The 21,653-nt window shown below is 37.1% G+C and overlaps 1 protein-coding gene and 1 long non-coding RNA gene across 4 annotated transcripts in view; one reads left to right on the top strand and one right to left on the bottom strand.

The window, feature by feature from the left end:
• Positions 1-21,653, bottom strand: part of LOC131414764 (uncharacterized) — a 76,844-nt gene that overhangs the window by 4,317 nt on the left and 50,874 nt on the right. The window contains exon 2 of the long non-coding RNA XR_009222227.1: positions 21,021-21,199. This is a non-coding gene — a long non-coding RNA (uncharacterized LOC131414764). The remainder of the gene's footprint in view (positions 1-21,020; positions 21,200-21,653) is intronic.
• POLQ (DNA polymerase theta) overlaps positions 5,102-21,653 on the top strand; it is a 108,490-nt gene continuing 91,938 nt past the window's right edge. For 2 of the 3 annotated variants that reach the window (XR_009222226.1, XM_058555880.1), the window contains exons 1-9: positions 5,135-5,383; positions 5,863-6,042; positions 7,773-7,903; positions 9,321-9,477; positions 11,160-11,268; positions 14,478-14,697; positions 16,998-17,145; positions 19,513-19,659; positions 21,014-21,226. Coding sequence is in view for 2 of the 3 variants with exons in the window: in XM_058555880.1 (XP_058411863.1) it covers positions 5,206-5,383; positions 5,863-6,042; positions 7,773-7,903; positions 9,321-9,477; positions 11,160-11,268; positions 14,478-14,697; positions 16,998-17,145; positions 19,513-19,659; positions 21,014-21,226 (1,483 nt within the window). In the remaining variant the exon portion in view is untranslated. Of the gene's footprint in view, positions 5,384-5,862; positions 6,043-7,772; positions 7,904-9,320; positions 9,478-11,159; positions 11,269-14,477; positions 14,698-16,997; positions 17,146-19,512; positions 19,660-21,013; positions 21,227-21,653 lie in introns of all 3 variants that reach the window. The other variant, XM_058555879.1, reaches the window with a different exon arrangement.

Genomic DNA, 21,653 nt, shown 5'->3' with positions numbered 1-21,653 from the left:
GCATGTGACAAAAGAAATGTACCCAAAGTAAAGCAAAAATATAAAGCAATAGACAACAGGAAAGAAAAGATTTAGGCATTAAAGAATCAACCCAGGAAATGGGACAAAGATTGACAGCTGTTCCAGAAAGAGAAACTCAGTGCAGGAAAATCTCACAATTTACCCCAACATCTCTCTCACAATCTCTCTTATTCTCTCTCGGTATCTCACTCTCTTTTTCAACGTCTCTCAGTTATCTATGTCTACCAATTTCGGTTATTCCTGTCCTTCTCTTGCACTCCTTACTTATCCGTTTCCTCCTTCCTCCTTCCCTTCCCACCTCCTCTATTCCTCTTCTTGTCTCCTTCCTCTCTCTGAATCTCTTTCAAAACTCAATTTCTATCTCACGTACTGTCTTATTTTCCCAATAATGGAGGGAGCACCACCTTATTACTGTCAGGTGGGGGGGAGTCCAAGTTCTCCACTCAGCCTCCCTTGACCCTGGGGGAAGGAGTGAGGGGGAGAAGAGAGGGAAGGACCTCATTACAGCTGGGTGGGGGTGAAAGTTTAGGTTCTCCACTAGGCTTCTGTTGAGTCCACCCTGGCTAGGAAGGGGAGCACACATTCAACCCTGACTAGGCCTGCATCTGTGACCCTCCACCAAAGCAGCTGGCTATAAGCAAATCCTCCACCCATTTTTCCTGTTTGTTGTTGCTGATTTGGGGAAGATTTTGTCTAAATAAGAAAAGGGATAGGGTTGAGTATATCAAAGAAAAAAAGTAACATCCAGAGAAATCCTCAGAATCTGTAAGGGCTGATCTAAAAACTATATATCCAAAGACCCAAATGGCAGCCATGGAATGCTTGCTTAGACATGCTCTGAGTTCCCACTTACCCCCAAATAAGCAGGAGGTTGTTCCCCCATGGCTCCTTTTGATAACTTTTCCCTGCGAAGATATTCATCCCTCTCCCCGTCTAATCAAAGGCTGTTTATACTTTAAAAACCACATTCTTGGGGCCGGCCTCGTGGCATAGTGGTTAAGTGCGCATGCTCTGCTGCTGGCGGCCCGGGGTTCTATCCCGGGCGATCCCACGCGCGCACCAACGCACTGCTTGCCAGGCCATGCTGTGGCGGCGTCCCACATAAAGTGGAGGAAGATGGGCGCAGATGTTAGCCCAGGGCCAGTCTTCCTCGGCAAAAAGAGGAGGATTGGCTTGGATGTTAGCTCAGGGCTGATCTTCCTTACACATACACACACACACACACACACACACACACACACACACAAAAAACCACATTCTTAGGATTCCTGGCCTTACTACTTACCCTTCTTCCTCATATTGTCTCCTTGGTGTTTACTACACAAGCAGCTAGCAGTATTACCATGTGAGAAGTGGGAGAACAGCCTATAAATGAATTTGGAAGTTAAAGCTTTGTGTTCTCACATATTCAATTAATTTAGTCTCTTTCAGGCATTCACTGTTTAGTTTTACCACCTTTAAGTTGGCTTTCTGATGTTTTAACCTAGACATTTGAAGTTATTTCAATTTTGCTTCCATCCCCATCCGCGAATAAATTATTTCTACTGGTTCAGAATTTTTGGATCATTGTGGAGAAATATGTCTTTTTCAGAGTTCCTTGTTAATTTAAGCCTCTTATTAAAACTTTCTGACTGAAGCCACCTGAATTTGTCTGCCTCAGCCCTTGGATTATACCAGTGGTTCTCAGCATATTAGAAACAGCATATTAGAAACACCTGGGGAGCTTTTCAGTCATACCAGGGCCTACAGTCCATTGCAGACCAATTACATCAGAATCTCTAGGAGTGGGATAGGTTTCTTTGCGTGTTTTTTTTTTTTTTTGGTGAGGAAGATTGGCCCTGAGCTAAGACCTGTTGCCAATCCTCCTCTTTTTGCTTGAGGAAGAGTGGCCCTGAGCTAACATCTGTGCCCATCTTCCTCTTTTTTTTGTACATGGGTCGCTGCCACAGCATGGCTTGATGAGGTCTGTGCCAGGGATCTGAACCCCCGAACCCAGGCCACCGAACTTAACCGCCACGCCACCAGGCTGGCCCCTGTAGGATAGTATTTTTAAAGCTCCCCAGGGGATTCTGATGTGTAGCCACTGAATTTCTTCCAGTTGAGAACCACTGAACTTCAAACACAAAATCCTCCTAATTAGCATCTCCTTTATTCTGAGCACATCAGACCCAATCAGCACCACCTCATCCTGTGTTTCTGATCTTGTGTATTTTCCAGCTCCTTCTTTTTTTGCAAATCACTTCCACTCATGTGAAAAGCACAGAGTTTATGCAGTCTGGGTAGATGATTCTGTTCTAGTCAATTCACAAATGTAGTTTGTGTACATTTTACTTTTCCATATAACCTCTGCAATTTCAATGGAAAAATAACTCTTCATTATTTGTGCAAAGTTACTAAAATAATCAGATGACATCTTGCAATGTACATCAACTGTTATTTAAGTTTTCTTTGCTTCTGCTTTCAGCAATATTAGACTGAACAAGAAATCACTTCTAGTACAGCGCACTTTCCTTAAAATTCTGGATGTTCTGTAAAAAAATACATCTTTTAAAATTAATGACTAAACTGGTAAAATCAGAGAATTCTTTGTAGGATAGAAATGTCAAATAATCAAATAATCTAAAGGAGTAAGTGAAGCACTAGAACCAAAGTCTTCCCTAGTGATATCTGCTGATACCTGGTGGTCCAGAGTGTGGATTTTAATGGATTATGTGTTCTAGAGAATAGGAATCTGGGGTTTGTAGCAGGGTGAGAGGTAAGATCTAATATCCCTTGTATAAAGCCAAAACCCAAGAAGGGCAGCACCCTCAGTAAGTAAAGCAGAGAAATATCTATCCTGCAGATTGAGATGGTGAGGCTGGCAACCTGTCCAAATCTGGCTCTGGGTGTCTAACATCATTCTACTACTTCTGTATCTTAAAACAATGCTATTCCAGAGATTAAGTTTAAAGTAGTTCAGAATCGGTATGTTTCCAAGGTAACTGGCAGAAATATGTGCAAATTTTTTTTCTAGATGGCTTTAACTCAGAGCTGGAAGAATTACCAGAGATAAAATTCCAAGGAACGTAAGCTCAGACACAATTAAAAGACAGATGAGAAATAACTTCTGGTATATTACCGATAATTGTTATGGTAACTGTCAGCATAAAATATTCTTCAATATTTTTGAGAAGTAGACTTCTCTATTTTCTAAGAGTTTTTTTTTTAATTAGAAATAGAGGTTGAATGTTTGAAATAAATTGTAAATTTTAAAATATTCTCTAGGCTTCTTAGTAGGATGATATAAACCATTCCTTGCAATTCCCTCCTAATTATTTTCCTCATCTGATCATAGTTCACCTAATAAAAATAGAATAATTTTGTGAGAGATTTCTTTGGTTTATTTTTTTCCCATCAAAATACTGGAGTTAGGGCTAGCCCTGTGGCATAGCAGTTAAGTTCATCATGTTCCACTTCGGTGGCCTGGGTTCACGGGTTCGGATCTGGGCACAGACATACACCACTCAACAAGCCACACTGTGGCAGTGACCCACATACAAAATAGAGGAAAGACTGGCACAGATGTTAGCTCTGGGCCAATCTTCTTCACCAAAAAAAAAAAAAAGGAAAAAATGCAAGGTTTGTATTGGGAGCAATATTAGAACGTTTACATATGACTTTCTTTGAATAGCATTTATTATGTGGTGGGCACTGTTCTAAGCACTTTACACATATTGATTTATTTAATGCTCGTAATAATCAAATAGGTTGATACTATTTCATCACATAGATGAAAAAAAGGAAGCACAAAGGGGTTAAACAAGTTGCCCAAGATCACACAGCTATTAAGTCCTCAAACCTAGACTGACTGGCTCCAGAGTTGCACTATTGACCCCTATGCTATATTGCATCCAGAAAGCTCCTCCATGACTAAATCTAAATTAAGGTCCCTTTTATTTCCTTGATAGCACTCTGTTCATTTTTGCCTGAGCATTACTACAATTTAAAATTGTTAGTTAATTTTTTTAATGTTTGTCTCCTTCTCTAAGCTCTTTCTTTTTGAGAGCAGGAGCCATTTTCATGCCATTTCCCTGCCATATACCCAGCACCTAGCACGCAGTAGATGCTCAATAAACAGCTGAGTGAATGAATGCATAAAAGGTAACTAGGAAAGATATTTCCTTCGTGGAGTAATGTCTCCATCTTGTGGAATTTGAGAATATTGTCGCTCAAAAAAAATTTTTTTTTCATAAGGTAGGTTTTCAGAAGAGAATTGATTGTCAGGGGCTATTTCCCAGACTTGTATTAGAATCTTTCTAATTGAACTGGCCCTTTTGAGATTTTTAATGCTGTAGAATAGCACAGCCTCTTCAGGGAAGGTCTTTTGCCTGCTAGATTTGCTTGGTGAAATGAACTGTGCAACTAGGTAATCAACGGGGAGCAGTTTATGTCCAGAATTCATTTGATTCAAGCCGGCCAAAAGCTAGAGCACAGGTCTATTAATAAGTTCTTGGCTCAGAATGATCACTCAGGCCCCTTCCTTGCAGCGTTCATAGAGCTATCTGAGTCGTCCAGGGGCCAGCAGTCCCCAACTCCCATCACATATTCCTCATGGTGTGTTATGGCTAATGTGGAAATTATGTACAGAAATAGCCTCTGTCCTACCATCATACACTGAGAGAGGGGCAGATTATGCTCCATTGGAAATCCTAGGTTTTACTTGTTGAATGTTTTGCACACATAATCCGTAATAATTAAAAAAATACTAATACGTTAAGAGTTACTTCCCTAATTATAGGCAGCTCATTTTATGAAATTAGCAAACCTTGCTAATTCAAACCAGAAATGGACAAAGACAAAATGTTTAGGCCAGTCTGATTATAAATGCAGATTATACACGCAGAGTCTTTTTTTCTCTCTTTCTTTTAATCTAAATCCAACTCTGGCTCTCTCACACTAACCAATGGCTGACGCGACAGGCCGGAAGTCTAAGACGCCAGCGAGAGCCGCTCCTTCCCCAGGCGTCTATGGTTCTCAGGTTACTCTCCCCCCTGAGAACTCTATGGTTCCGGGGCGAGCTAGGAGGCCTGAGCTTGAAAACTGTGGCGGGAAGATGGCGGCCACAGCTGTCAGCAGGCCGGCTTTCTCCCGAGAGGGAGGACGCCGGGACGGCGGCTTTCCCTGAACTGTCAAGAAGAGTTCGCGATGAATCTTCCGCGCTGGAGTGGGAAACGGCGGCGTTCAGCATCAGGCTCAGACTCCTCGGGAAGCGCCGGTGACAGCAGTGACAGCCCCCTGCTCCCCTCGGGGCCGGTGCTGAGCCCACCTCCGGGCCTGGGACGCAGCTTGAAAGACCGCGGCTGCCCTCCGGCCGGAGCTGCAGGTACTCCCAGGCACTCTCGGGGGGCAACGGGCGAGGTGGGCAGCTCAGCCGGGCCACATGGGAGGGGTCCTCACCGCGCGGACTGGCTTGTTCGCGCGTCCTTCTCGGCTTCTACTCCCATTCTCAGTTTGTGACTCGGGCCTGGAACGGGAGGTCACTTTCTGTTCAGACATGGAATTGCTTTAAGCCCATAGTCAGCGACTGCCTGGCGGTAACATTCAGGTGGTTTCTGGGTCTTTCGACCTTTACAGAAACAATTTCTTAGTTGGCCAAACCTCGTCACCGGCAGGCGGCTCTCTCCTAGTAGTGCCCAGTAATCCTTACAGATCCTTAAGTTGGATGTGCGTTGTGTCAGGATGTGCTTTAAATAGCCTCATTCCATCACATAGGAATTCCGAACAGAGTGGAGGGTAACTACTGAAGTCGAATGTTAGAACTGGATTCAACTGTTAATTATTTTTTTCTATTTTTCCTGAAAGGGGAATGCAAGCAGACAGTTCCTGACGATCAGATAGACAAGCTGCTATTGGCAAATTGGGGACTTCCTACAGCGGTTCTGGAGAAATATCACAGTTTTGGTGTAAAAAAGATGTTTGAATGGCAAGCAGAGTGCCTTTTGCTTGGACAAGTCCTAGAAGGAAAGAATTTAGTCTATTCAGGTATTCAAATTTGTGCAGATTAATTTTTCTACTGTTTTAAAGACATTTTGAATGTAAAGGGTACTCTATTGAGGTAGTTACAATTTTTTTTAAAAGGTGGATGAGACAGTGCTTTATAACTAGAGAAAATCTTAAAATAATATATAAGTGGATTCTCGTCATATGCATATTTTAATTATTCAAATTACATTATATGGCTGGGCAGAAAAAGCAAGAAAATGACAACTTAAAGAGAGCTATTCTGCCAACCATTCTTTTCAACAAACATATGTCCCAGAGTGAGTGTGCAATGGGAGATGTAAATCTGCTCTTCTCTCTGTTGATCTCAGTTGCTTTTTGGTGTGTGAACATTATACATGTTTATAAATGGATGTGCTTGTACAGGGTTGTATACACAAAACCATGTGTAATATACTTTATGGAAGGTTTAAGTGGGCTTTCAAGAGGAACTCTGACATATATACTTTTTAACCTTTTTACTATACTGACTTTAGAAACTAATCATTTGGCAAGATGCACTTTGTATCAGTTTTCTCTGAAACTGTGAGTCATCCAGATTCTCTATTATGGCTGGAAAAAGTAATTAGACAATTAACTTTTCAGTAGATATAAATTCAGGCTGGGGAATCGGACTGATGGGTTTGAAAACTGTCTCTATCACTGGCTTGTAATGTTGCAAATTACTAGAGAGAGAGTGCTTAGAACAGTTTTTGACATATAGAAAGTACACAGTAAAGGCTAACTAGTGGCAGTGGTAGAATGGTCTGACCATTTCAGTCGCTTAAACCAAAACTTGAATGCCATTCACAGCTCTGGTCAGCAGCTCACATCAATTAACACCATGTCCAGTGTCTACTGCCTCAAATATCTTAATTCTGACTACTTCTCCCTGTTTTTAGCTCTATTACCTACTTTACTATCATCTTTCTTCTGTGGTATCCTCACTATCATCTTTAGTGTATGCCGTAGCCTTATAACTAGTTTATCTTTTCTCTCTGGTCTTGACCTGCTCCTGCAGCCAAAGTGATCTTTATAAAGTGCAAGTATGATCTTGTCATTCCTTTCCATAAAACTCGTTAGTCATTCTGTGTTGCTTTCAGGATAAATTCTAAAACTCCTTACATGGTGAGATTATAAAACTCTGCCATGTGGCACATTTATATCTCTTCTTTCATTCCCCGGCTTGTTTTATATTTCAGGCTTACTAAGTTACTTACTGTCATCTGAACATACCAGGCTTTCCTCCAGGCCTTTGTACATGCTATTTCTTTTGCTTAGCATTCCTTTCCTCTTCCCTTCTCGCCTCCTTCTCATAAGTTCTGTTTCCTTTTCATAAACTTTCTTACAGCTCCTTTCCCTCAACTTCTATTATAGCTCCCATCACAATATATGAAAGTTGTTCATCTCCTTCCTCAAAGCAGAGCTTTTAACCATTCAGTACTTAAAGGAAAGGATCTTTAGGTACAAGCTAGGTACTCAAATATTCATCGTTTATTGCTGATATAAGATTTATTTAATAATTCTCTATTTTCAATGTAAGACCTATGTAGAGTGTTGGTTTAAAGTCAGAGACATTTAAGGGTATAAAGGTTTCAAATGCTAGTTGGGGCCTTAATGATAGGTTAGTCTTAGGCTCTGCAGTTACTGGATATAGTTTAAAACATTTATTAATGCAGTATATCAAATATTACTTCTTTTTGTGATAACCTTGTGGAATAACATGTGTTTAGCTCCTACAAGTGCCGGGAAGACTCTTGTTGCGGAACTGCTTATTTTGAAGCGAGTTTTGGAAATGCGGAAGAAAGCTTTGTTTATTCTGCCATTTGTCTCTGTGGCTAAAGAGAAGAAATACTATCTCCAGGTAATGTTCTTGTACTAACTTTGAAATTGTGATAAGGCTGTTTATTGACAGCTGTGGCTTTACTCATTTGAAATAGAATTAGAGAAGCAAGTGGAAAATAAAGTTTCTTTTATTGCATCCCAATGTAGCTTTAAAAGTTGACCATTATGAAGGGAAACTTCTTTATTATTGCATAAAGGAGAAAAAGCCATCAAATCAAAAGAATAATTGGTGAAAATTGTGTTAAAATTTATAAACTTTTCCTTAGGAAGCAAACAGAATACTTCATTCGGCATATAAGCATGCAAATTAAGAATCAGCATTTTAACTGAATAGTAGGACTAGACTGAAGCATGGAAAGGAAGGACTGTTTAGGGAAGTATGTCCCATCCTAATTGAGGGCTATTTGGGAACATTTAGGAGATGGAGAACAAAATCCATTCATGCTTAGGTAAAGCGCCAGGGCTGTGGTCTGTTCCTCTGTTCTGCAAAAATGAATGATAACATTTTTCATTTGTATGATATTCACTTTTAAGGCATTTTTACAAATTTCAATGTTTCATTAAGTAGAATAAATTTATTATTGTGATTTCTGCAGTGAAAAAATGTGCTACTAGTAGTACTGGTAGTCCAAAAAACGTGGGTTCTAGTCCCAGTTTTGCCACTATGTCTTCAGGCCAGGCACATAATCTGCTGGGCCTCAGTTTTTTCATTGATAAAATGAGGATGTTAACCCTAGTGGGTTAACTCAATAAACTCTCAGAAACATTTTATAGAATGAACAGCTCTAAAATTCTATAAATCTTTTTAACAATTATTTCAGAGGCCAAATAGCCAACAAAGCTGGTCCTACATGGTAACATCCTCTCAACTTAGACCAAAGTAACAAAATGATGAAAGGATCCTTTTTATTGAGAAGGTATGTTAGTTAAAAGTTAAACTAAAAAAAATTAACATCAAAATCCCACTGCATTTGACTTTTGAAAACTTTTCTTCCATTATATAAAAAATTAGTGGGATAATGAAAATATTTTCCTTGTGAAGTATAAATTTGTTTCTTAAAGTATTACATTAGTGTTAAAGAGCTAGTTTTTTGCTTGTTTTTTAGATTAAAAATGTTAGTGCTTAAGGTAGTTTTTTCCACTTTTCTATAAATAGCTCTTAGAACTTCTTTGATTGTTAAATGCTATCATTAAAATGGCATACTTAATTTTATTTGACTCTAAGCAGAAAGTCTCTGTACTGAGTTTTGTCAGTTCTAAACTTCATATTTTTAGTATATGATTCTAAGAAGAACCAGTGTGTCCTTGTCAGGAACAACTAACAGTAATCTGATAAATGTCTTTGGTTACTTAGGTCTGTGTTCTGGGATAGAACCAGTCTACAATTATGAATTTCAAATATTTTCACCTATGTTGTTCATTTTTACTCAATTTAGAGTCTGTTTCAGGAAGTAGGAATAAAAGTAGACGGTTATATGGGCAGTACCTCTCCAACAAGGCATTTCTCTTCCTTGGATATTGCTGTCTGCACAATTGAGAGAGCCAATGGTCTGATCAATCGCCTCATAGAGGAAAATAAGATGGATCTATTAGGTAAGAAAGTTAGGAAATAAGCAAATACTTTCTATTGTTATTTTTACTGGAATGGAGTGGAGCTGTTGTCATTTCTATATGTCTCATTTTTTTTTATCTTGTCTGTTATCCACTTCTGGAGGAGAACTGGCATCTGTACTGTTAGGAACTCCGTGTGAAAAAAAAATTTTGTGTCCTGCTGCTGTTATTGACTCTACTTCCTTGTATTTTTGCACTTTAAAAAACATAGAGGAGCTCTCAAGTCATTTCTCATTGCTTCTTTCCTGTCTAAACTTTACCAGGAATAGAAGGAAGCATGCTGGGGCTGGATCTTCCATCTCTTCAATTAGTGTATATATATATTCATTATCATATTTTGGTGCTATGGTATCTAGATTAGGCCTGTACCCAGAGGCTACCATTTAGGAGGGAAATGTAGGGCGCTACAGAAACTGACACTGTATTTGAGCTTGAGACTCTATGAAGATTTTCTACTTTGATGCTTTTTTTTACCACTTAGGAAAGCCCACTATGTAGAGGTAGCAACAGGAAGAAAATGATTGTAGAAGCAAAAGAGGCAGCAAGAGTATCAGTTAGCTATTCACTGAGATCCTGGTGAACTTAAATGGTAAAATTGGGGTAGGGTAGGGTAGGGTAGGAAAGGGGTAGGGAGTGAAATCAAAGATTAAGAACACATGAGCTCTGCTCTATAAAACTTAGAAAGAGAAATCGCATTCGTCAATTTGTATCAGAATTGTCTTATTAATTGTGACCCTATGGACTTTAAATATCTTGGGGATTGCAATAGAATCTTATTAAGAGTTATATCCAATATACCTAGCACAGTGCCTGGCGTACTAGGTAAAATAAATATTTTTTGGACAAATAAATGAATGAATAAGTGCTGAGGTAACTCATCATACAGTATGATTTGGAGCTAGCTTACTGTTGAGGAAAAGGAGCATCATATGTCGTTAGGAAATAGTCTGAAAGATCTTGATTTTCGTGGGGAGAATTTCGAGGGTGGATACCAGTGCACGTGAAAACTGTGATATTATGAAAACGTTTAACTAAAGAAGGCATTGGTTTACACTAAATTTTCAGTAATTCTCAAGCATTATTCCAAGTGCATAGACTAGTTTGATTCTCCAAGTAGTGGAGAAGGGGATTATGGTCATATTTATGTTTTGTGGTGAGGTGACTCACTTAGCCTAACATAATCAAACAAAAAAATCTCTTAAAATCATTTCTTTCTCCTTGATCTGATTCTGTTTTTCTAAGCAACTTTCTAACATCACGATGGTTGCCCTGGCTGTTTTCCACATAGAAAAGTCAATACTTCAATAACAGTCATAGCTGTCTTTGATATCTCATTGTACACATATTTCTACAAGGTTGCCAATCAGGAAGTGTCTGAGTAGCAAGAGGCAGTTTTCCCTGAGTTAGCCCTGAGTTAGTGAATCATTGATTTTTAGACCCAGAATACATTGTAGTAGGACTACTTATGATACCTGAAATATCTTGGAAAAGAATTGTCCATTATGTGTAACTTGATTTTTGTTTTATGGTTAGAAATTTCCATCACCTGCAATATATTATAATGACAGCTATTTACTGTATACAATATAAGGTATTAAGTGTTTTAAAATTCTTCTTGGAATTGTGAAATTCTGTAAAGCCTAGTATCTGGAAAATCTCTTTAGGAATGGTGGTTGTGGATGAACTGCATATGCTGGGAGACTCTCACCGAGGGTATTTGCTAGAACTTTTGCTGACCAAGATTTGCTATATTACTAAGAAATCAGCATCTTGGTGAGTACCTGAGATTTATATATAAATAACTTTATATATTTATTTATATACACATATATTTAAATGAGTTCCTGAGATTTCAAACAATGTTGAGAAAGTGCCTGCAAAAGTGCATAATGAGTTAAATAAAGAAGGAGAGTAGTACTTATTTAGAACAAACTCATGTACAGCAGTTCATTTTTGTTCCAAAAGAAGTATTTCAGACTGAAATTAATTTTAGATTATTTTGTAAACATCCTTAAGTTTCTGACTGCTCACCACGTTTATGAAAGAATTTTACAAGTCCAGTTTTTGTCTTTGTCACTTACATATTTAAGTAGTCAAGGCTAATTTTGAAAAATAGCATTTCTTCATTCCCCGCTTCCCAGAAGCAACTATTTTCAACTCTTACAGCTTTTTAAAAAATTTATTTACAGTGGTATCTCTAAATGCAGCTATTGAGTTTTTAGTTTTACACATTATGTGTTGATTCTTACTATGGGAGATGAATGTCTAGCTCTTTTTTATTTCCTTTACTCACCCCACCCAATCTCCTCCCTCACCCACTGTCTCTTTTTATCCTCTTGTCATCTTCCCATTCTCCAAATATAGTTTCACCCACTGTCTCTTTTTATCCTCTTGTCATCTTCCCATTCTTCAAATATAGTTATGTCATAATTTTGCTTAGATCAGTATTCAGTGTTACTCTATCATGACTTTATAAATGCCATTGTCAACTGAACCATGTAGTATATTATGATTACTTTTACTTTCTAAATAACTTTTTGTTTTCTCTGAAATTAATAAATGTCTTTTTTGTTTGATGGCTTGGTTTTCTTGCTTTACTTATCACTGATTTCTCCCCAGCCTCTTCCCCACTTGTGTAAATCTCCACCCAATATGTTTCAAAACATTTGCTATTCTACCAAATTCATCTTCTTGAAGAAGATTTTCCTAAAGCCTTCCGAGTTGTTCCAATCTGGATGGGTGCTTAATCTATATATGTGCTGCACAGCAATTATGTTGGGATCTCTCTTTATTATTATCATTCATTCCCATTGATTTTTGCTTGAATCAGAGCCCCCTTTTTTGGGATCACATGTCTTTCTCTTGATTTACTTCCTCTTTTTGGTGGGATATCTTCCAGGAAGCTCCACTTTATTTCAGTGTACAGGCTGCAACGGGTATAAATTTTTTGAAAATTCGCATGTCTGAAAATGCCTTACAATTATTTCATAGATTGTCCAGGTATAAAAGTCAAGAATTTTTTTTTGAGGAACATTGGCCCTGAGCTAACACCTGTTGCCAATCTTCCTCCTTTTTTCCTTTTTTTTCCCCAAAGCCCCAGTAGATAGTTGTATGTCATAGTTGTACATCCTTCTAGTTGCTCTATGTGTGACGCCGCCTCAGCATGGCTTGATGAGTAGTGCGTAGGTCCACTCCCAGGATCTGAACCAGTGAACCCTGGGCCCCTGAAGCGGAGTGCATGAACCTAACTGCTATGCCACCATGCTGGCCCCTAAAAGTCAAGATTTTAGATATTTTTCCTTTAGGGTTTTCAAGATATTACTTCATTTTCCCATTACTATTGAGAGATCCAATGCCATGCTGATCCTTCATCCTTTGTATAAATTATTTGTATTCTCTCTGGGAGTTTTTAGGAGCTCCTTTTCTTCCTCAGTAGTATGAAATTTCACACTGATGTGTCTTGGTGTTGGTCTGTTTTCATTCATTGTGCTGAGTACTCAATAAACTCTTTCCATCTGGGAGCTCTTGTCTTTCAGTTTAGGAAGATTTTAATACATCTCTCACAGTATGTGAGAAAACATACAGATAATCATCTATCAGCAGGGATATAGAAGATAAAACTAATACAATTAGCAAATTTGACCTAATGGATGTATGTAGAACAATTACCAAATAAAAGCAGAGTATATATTCTTTTCAGTTACACGTGGAACATTTACAAAAAAAATTTACCATATGCTGCACCATAAAGCAACATATTTTAAATGACTTAAATCTGACATATTTTAAATGATTTAAGTCATTTAAAATATATTCTCTGACAACAGTGGAATTAAGCTAGAAATAAGTATAAGAAAAGCATAACTAGAAAATGCCCACATGTTTGGAAATTAAATACATTTTGGCCCATTTTTGGGTCAAAAAATAATCAAAATAGAAGTTAGAAGATAGTTTGAACTGCAAGTATAATAAAAATATCTCAACAAAACTTTTGAAATGCAGCTAAAGTTATTTTTAAAGGGAAATTAATAATATATACATTTTTATATTATCAAAGAAGAGAGAACTGAAAAATTAATGAATTATCAATCTCAAGAATTTAGAAAAAGAACAGTAAAATAATGCCACAGAAAGTAGAAGGAAAGAAATAGTAAAGAAAAGGTCAAAAATTAATGAAAGATGAAAGTTGTTATCCAGAACATTAAAAAACTCTACACATGCGTAAGAAAAACACAACACAATATATCAAGGAACTTGAACAGGTGTTTATAAGAGGGTATCCAAATGGTCCATAAACTTGAAATGGTGCTTAATCTTATTAGTAATCAAGGAAATATAAATTATCTCTTCAAAGAGATATTACCACACACTCTCCAAAATAGCTAACATTAAAAAAATTGACAGTACTAAGTGGTGACAAGGATGTGGAACAATAAAACACACGTGGATTGTGGTGGTGTTACTTTGGTACAGTCTCTTTGGAAAACAGTTTGAAATTATCTAGTAAAATTGAAGATAACCTATGACCTAGTAAGTTTACCCCTAGGTATATATCCTAAAGAAATGTACGCACATATGTACCAAAGGACATGACTAAGAATATTGTTAGCACCACTATTTGTAATTAATACTATCTTTTTTTTTTTTTTTTGTGAGGAAGATCAGCCCTGAGCTAACATCCATGCTGATCCTCCTCTTTTTGCTGAGGAAGACTGGCTCTGAGCTAACATCTATTGCCAATCCTCCTCCTTTTTTTTTTTTGCACCAAAGCCCCAGTAGATAGTTGTATGTCATAGTTGCACATCCTTTTAGTTGCTGTAAGTGGGACGCGGCCTCAGCATGGCTGGAGAAGTGGTGCGTCGGTGTGCGCCCGGGATCCGAACCCGGGCCGCCAGTAGCGGAGCACGTCCACTTAACTGCTAAGCCACGGGGCAGGCCCAATACTATCTACCTTTTAACATCTTTTTCATTTGTTTTCACAGCCAGGCAGACTTATCCAGTCCTCTGTCTAATGCCGTGCAGATCGTTGGCATGAGTGCTACTCTTCCTAATTTGGACCTTGTGGCTTCCTGGTTGAATGCTGAACTCTACCACACTGACTTTCGTCCTGTACCACTGTTGGAGTCAATAAAAATTGGAAATTCCATATATGACTCTTCAATGAAGCTTGTGAGGGAATTTCAACCCATGCTACAAGTGAAGGTAAGTCAATATGTTTATATCACTACCACTAGTACTTTGTGTTTGATTTCATTTTCTAGCAAGTTGTTGAGTTTTGTAAGATAGGAATCACAAAGTAGTTAAATATGCATTACATATCCATTAGAAGGATTATTAATATTAAGCTCATCAGTTTCATCTTAAAGAATTGGTGGTGATAGCAAGAGAGGAAATGCAGTTGTACCTTCAATTTAAATGATTATCATTTCCTATAAGTAATAAAAAATAATATAAGTAATAATAATACCTAATTTTTTAGATTTTCCTTTTCAACTTGGAAAAGATTTTCTTGTGGCTTAGTTTACACTAAACACTAATGTGGAACATTAACCTTTTGTTAAAGGGTAGGTATAATATATAATAGAGTGGAAAAGACATTATTTTGGAGTCAGACCTACATCTGATACTTAATAGAGATATTTGATATGACTGTGATATTAGTTGAATCACAAAACCTCTCTGAATATAGTTTTTTCATCTGTAAAATGAGATGTAATACTTATCTTTAATGTTGTAAGAATTAAATATGATTTTAAAAATTGTCTGGCATCTAGAAAGTTCCTGATAAATTCCATTCATCACCCCTAAATACATTTAAAAAGTTTTAGTTGACAGTATTTTTCTAAGCCTGATTCTTTAATCCTGAGGTTAAAGGACTGACTCAATATCTATGGAATGAGGCATCTATTTTTATGTAGAGCTGTGCCTCTGAGTACTGAAATGGCTAAGGGTAAGTTTAGAGCTGGGAATAAGACTAAATTCATATGTTTCAGTACCCTCATAGTTATGCATTTGTAATCTCTGTATGCCTGGTATGGAATCTTATTCAGTTGCTTTGCTCTGTGCCCCAAATTGCACCTGACTATACCTTGGTTACCTCAATAAATATATATGTAAACATATTCATTTACTCTCTTGTTAATCTTTTTCTTCTATTATCATGTCTATGCCTCCACCCTATTTGAATCACTTTCACCTCTTACCTGGTTTATTGAAATAGTCTCCTAATTGATCTCTCTACTTCCCACCTTGTCCCCTTCAGTCTGTGCTTAAATCAAGAGCTAGTGATCTATTTAAAATGAACGTCAGATTATGTAACCATTCTGCTTAAAAACTTCTGATGGTTCTGTTTCATTTAGAATGAAAGACAATGTCTTTAAAGTAGCCTACAAGACCCTACATGATCTGCCCCCATTCCCTTAGTGCTCTGATCTCACCTGCTACATTCCGTCTCACTCCCTCTGCATCCTCTTTGCTGTTCCATAATATGCCAAGAATCTCCTCCCTCAGGTTTTCTTTGTCTGGATGCTTTTCCCCTCAGGCGTCAGTATGGTTTACTCTTTCACCTTTGGACCTTTACTCAAATGTCACTTTCTCAGACCTTCTCTGGCCACCTTATCTAAATTTCAATGTCCTCCCATTCCTTGTCCCTATTTTCCCTGTATTATTTTTTTCCATAGCACTTTTCAAAATCAAACATACTGTGTGTTTTACTTATCTTGTTTTTGTTGTTATTGTCTCTTCCTACTGGAGTAGAAACACCCTGAGGGCAGAGCTTTTTTTCTGCTTTGTTGTCCATCCCCAGTGCCTAGAACAATATCTGGCACATAATAAATATTTGTTTAATGAGTAAATGGATGGATGAATTAATTAATCCAGTTACACACACTGACCTTCTGGTTTTGAGAACTCTCTGGGCTACCACTGGGCATTCAGGTATGCTCTTTGTTCTGCCTGAAATGTTTCCTCTGTCTCTCAGTTACCTTTCATTGAGATGATGCCTCCCCTCCTTCACATCTCAACTAAATCATCATTTTCTTAGGGAAACCTTTCTTTCACATCTTTCTGTCAAATTTATGTCAAATATGAGGCCTCAAAACACCGTAAAACTCTCTTTTATAGTACATCTTGTGATTGTATTTTGCATTTATTTATTTAGCACCTTAATATGTTTCGCCAGTAAGACCTAAACCCCTTGAAGATAGGACCTTGACTTTCTTTTGCTCACCATTATATCCCCATTACCTGAGGATTGAAAGTCAATAAATATTAGTTTAATGAATAGAAAATACTTCCTTCTCACATTGCATCATAAGGAGGTTTATTTCTTTTTTTCTCTTCTTATTTTGTTTTTTCTTTGTTTTGTTACTGACTTTGTAACTGATTTTTATTATGCCTTTGAGTAGAAAAACCTTCCCTATGAAGCAAAATGAGTGACTTTAAACTGATGTGAAAATGTTTTGAAAATACTACTAGAGTGGCTATTTCTCTTTCTTTTTTAGGGAGATGAGGACCATGTTGTTAGTTTATGTTATGAGACCATTCGTGATAACCATTCAGTATTACTTTTCTGTCCATCAAAGAAATGGTGTGAGAAGCTGGCAGATATCATTGCCCGTGAGTTTTACCATCTACACTGTCAACCTGAGGGTAAGTTACTGATGGAAATGAAAGCCTCCATGCTTAGTACATTTGCTTGAAAGTAATATTAATGATTATATTAGCAAAACATGGCTGTCTTTCATCATTGCCATCACCTGCCCACTGGACACTCCATTACAAAACTGCTTTTGTGACTCCTCCTCTCCTTATCCTCACTACAGACAATGTGTACACACACTTAGGCTAATCTTCAGATTTTTAGAATACTGGATTTATACAGGTGTATACTGAGATTCTTCATCTGGGATCCATGGGCTTTGAGAAGTTGGTCTTTGAAGCACCTAAATTGTATATAATACTTCACGTATACACATTTTTCTGGGGAAAGCAGCCATATCTTTCTTTGTATTTCCAAACTCTAAAAAAAATCACATATACATACACATACATATATATATATACATATATACATATATGTGTATATATACACATATGTATTTTAAAATTAGCTTTATTGAGGTATAATTTATATACAATAAAATGTACCCATTTGAAGTATATAATTTAATGAATTTTAACAAATGTATACCCCTGTTTAACCCCCACTATAATCAACATATAGAACATTTCTATCACCCTAAGATGTTCTCTTTTGCTCTTTTGCTGTCAATCTCCTCCCTTTATCCTCAGCCCCAGGCAACCACTGATCTGCTTTCTGTCACTCTAGATTAGTTGTGCCTTTTCTAAGAAATTCATGTGAAAGAAGTCATATAGTATGTATGTGTCTTATACGTCTGGTGTCTTTCACTCAGCATGATATTTTTAAGATTCATTCAGTTTGTTACATTTACCAGTTTGTTCCTTTTTTTTTTTTTGAGGAAGATTGGCCCTGAGCGAACACCTGTTGCCAATCTTCCTCCTTTTTTTTTCTCTTTTTTCTCCCCAAAGCCCCAGTAAATCATTGTATGTCATAGTTGTATATCTTCTAGTTGCTCTATGTGGGACACCACCTCAGCATGGCTTGATGAGTGGTGTGTGGGTCTGTGACCAGGATCCTAATGTGTGAACCCTGGGCCGCAGAAGCAGAGCGTGCAAACTTAACCACTATACCACCAGGCTGGCCCCCCCAGTTTGTTCCGTTTTCATTGCTTAATAGTGATCTAGTGTATGGCTATAACCATTAGTATATATTTTCTCTGATTCTAGGATGAGCACTGTTCCCTCACCACTTTTGCTAGCCTGTGGTCCCTTGGGGTCCAAGATAAGTGTAGGGAAGACAGACAAGTTCTGGTCACAGAACATTACGAAATTTATGTCTTCATTATGCCAGTGGCATCATGACAAGGCTCTGGTCCAACATTATAATATCTCTTCTATTCCTTCTTAATTTATATTTTTCGTACTGTGCCAACTTATATTCCTTATGTTATACCGTGATAACTTATATTCCTTAATAACTAGAAACATTACTATTATTTTCTTTGCTTGAGGTTCTGTTATTTTGATTTATAGCAGTGGGTCCCAAATCCTAGTGCTTGGACTGGAGCCTGGGCGATGATGAAATTTTCACCAGAAAAGTAAAGGCAAGGCAGCAGATTTTTCATAAAGCTGAAGTTTAAAATTCTGAAATTATCCCTACTAACTTTTTTATGCTAAAAGGACTCTTCTTTTAAAATAAAGGTATTGATCAATGATAATTAAAAAAATTTTTAATTGTCCTTAGCATACTAAAACATTGGCAACCCTCTGTGGGTGCTTAAAATTTTAAGAAAAATTTACCTAAAAAGTTTAAAAATATATAAAATATAAGATATATTAAAATATATTTTATGAGATGTTTTACTAGTTCAGAAATCAAAAGTCTGGGAAATTCTTTAATAAAACATAATTTCTGCATCTAAGAAACTTAAGGTCTTACTGGGGGAGAAGGTTTCACAGAGAGGCAAAAACAGAAGGTAATGTGTGATTAATTACCACGTTAGTATCAAAGAGGCTAGAAAAAATGTCATATAGAACTAGTCTCCTAGGTGGTTGGTGGGACACACTTTGAGCCTGGATTTTGATTTTTAGGCTCTGAGTGGTAGTATCTGTAATCCTCCCCCTCCTTCAGCTGGTTCCTTTGATTCCCTCCTGTGGGTTTGGTCTCACCCTAATACAGTGTTTCCTAAACTGTGGTGTACGTTGGAATTGCCTGGGGAGATTTTAAAATTTCTTATGTCCAGGTTGCACCCTATTACATCATAATGTCTAAGAGTGAGAGCCAGGCATCAATATTTTTAAAAGATGTCCAAGTGATAATTATATGTAGTAGTTTCAGAACCATTGCCCTAGTATTTAGCTCTGTCATGACTTAGGCAGATAGCACTTAAAGACATCCAGTCAGAAGTGAACAGTGTTGATAATTTTTTGTGACAGGATTGGTAACATCATCTGAAATTCCACCAGTGATACTGGAACAAAAGGGCCTCCTCGAAGTGGTGGATCAGTTAAAACGTTCGCCTTCAGGACTGGACTCTGTATTACAAAAAACTGTACCATGGGGAGTAGCATTTCATCATGCAGGTATCCATATTTATAATCTGTTACTAAGAAGCCCCCTCCCAAAATCCTCATAATTTCTTCATTTTTATATTTGTATGCATTTGATTTCCTGCTAACCACACTTAATACTCTGAGATTTCATTTTAAGAAATTGTGTGATTAAAATTAAACAAGAGTAAAACAATCATGTTGAGATTTACTTATCTGTATAGTATATAAATACTAGGTGTAGGCTTTTTTGTACTATTGTGGAAGTGAATTCTAAAATTGTTAGCTTTCTATACTTTGCTTCCTTAAAATTTAGGTTAGAGTGGTTACGGTAGATTGCTACCCTAATTTTATGCCACTCTGTCTCCTTTTACCTCAAGGAATATTGAAATATTCTCACAAATATATCAAAATCAAATTAATTTTAGAAATTGTCATATTGTATTTTGAGAGGACTAGAAGTGTTTAAAAATCAAATAGGTGGGGTGACAAAATTGCAAGGATTATGGCAGTCACTGAATTAAATAACTTCTTGCAGGGAGTTATCTGTCCCTGATCATATGCACTTAAGGATATGTTTAAGAATATATAGTTTCTAAAATTAGAAATTTAACCTTTTCAATTTATATAAAATTTTTATCATACTATATGTAACGAAATTTTTAAATATATATATACACACACACAAGAGGATATTTTCATTGTATATAACTTATGATGCATGCTAATAAAATAAATACCTGTGGACTCACCATTTAACTTACAAACTAGAGCCCTAATCCTTTTGATTTTTTTAATAAAATAAAAAATAAGCCAGATAAGTATATGTCCTATCTACTGTTTTTCATTTACTTATGTGTTTATTCTTCAGACATTTATTTGTGTCAAAACTGTGCCTGACCACTGTGTTGCATAAGCCCTGAAAATACTGTGATGAATAAAGCATGTCTCTACCCTCAAAGAGTTCATTGTCTAGAATAGGGCTCAACAAACCACAGTCTGCTGGTCAAATCCAGCCCACCATCTGTTTTTATAAATAAAGTTTTTTTGGAACACAGTCATGCCCATTTGTTCTGTGCCTGGTTTCATGTGACAACAGTAGGGTTGAGTAGTTGCAACGGAGACCATCTGTCCTGCAAAGCCTAAAATATTTACAGAAAAAGGTTGCCAACCCCTGGTCTAGTAGAGATAGAAATATACTAGGAATGGCAGATTATACTCTTAAATAAATAGACTGTGATGACTTCTTGTTTATTAGTCATAACTGTATTTTGGAAAAAACCTTTAGAGGCTTGTAGCAGATTCTCAGATCCATTTGCAAGTGATTAAGTACAATATTTTCATTATATGTTAGTAAATATATGTTATTGTAACTTCCTTTTTTTAGGTCTTACCTTTGAGGAGAGGGATATCATTGAAGGAGCCTTTCGTCAAGGTCAGATTCGGGTCTTAGCAGCAACTTCTACTCTTTCATCTGGGGTGAATTTACCTGCACGTCGTGTAATTATTCGGACTCCTATTTTCAGTGGTCGATCTCTAGATATTCTTACTTACAAGCAAATGGTTGGTCGTGCTGGCAGGAAAGGAGTAGACACAGTAGGTAAGTGAGTTTGAATTTAATTGTAATAACATTGCTTAAGAACAGTGTCAGTCTACTTGAAATTTCACTAGTGCCTGGCAACCCATTTCTCATCATGCTATATTTCTGTATTATCTGAAGCACTAATGTAACCCTTTTGGATATACTAAATCTTTATAATAATATAAGTTATAACTTTGAAATGTCATCAACCATTGATTTTCTCAAAAGAGAATTAAGATTTTCTTTTGTATTATGTACAGTGAAATGATTCAGTATTATGTTAATCAAGATGACATCACATTAGCTGGAAGATGATTTTTAATTTCCAGTGTAGTCTACTATTTAGTGCTAACGAAGGGAGTAATTTTTGTGAGTATTAGTTCTCTCTAAGAGGGAGTTCAATAGGGATGCTGAGAGCTGGGACGTACTCTCACACTTTTGGAGT

The sequence above is a fragment of the Diceros bicornis genome, chromosome 15 (genome assembly GCF_020826845.1).
Source record: "Diceros bicornis minor isolate mBicDic1 chromosome 15, mDicBic1.mat.cur, whole genome shotgun sequence".
In the NCBI taxonomy this organism is placed as follows: Eukaryota; Metazoa; Chordata; class Mammalia; order Perissodactyla; family Rhinocerotidae; genus Diceros; species Diceros bicornis.
Note: the sequence above shows the minus strand (reverse complement) of the source record. Positions and strands in the feature narration are given on the sequence as shown.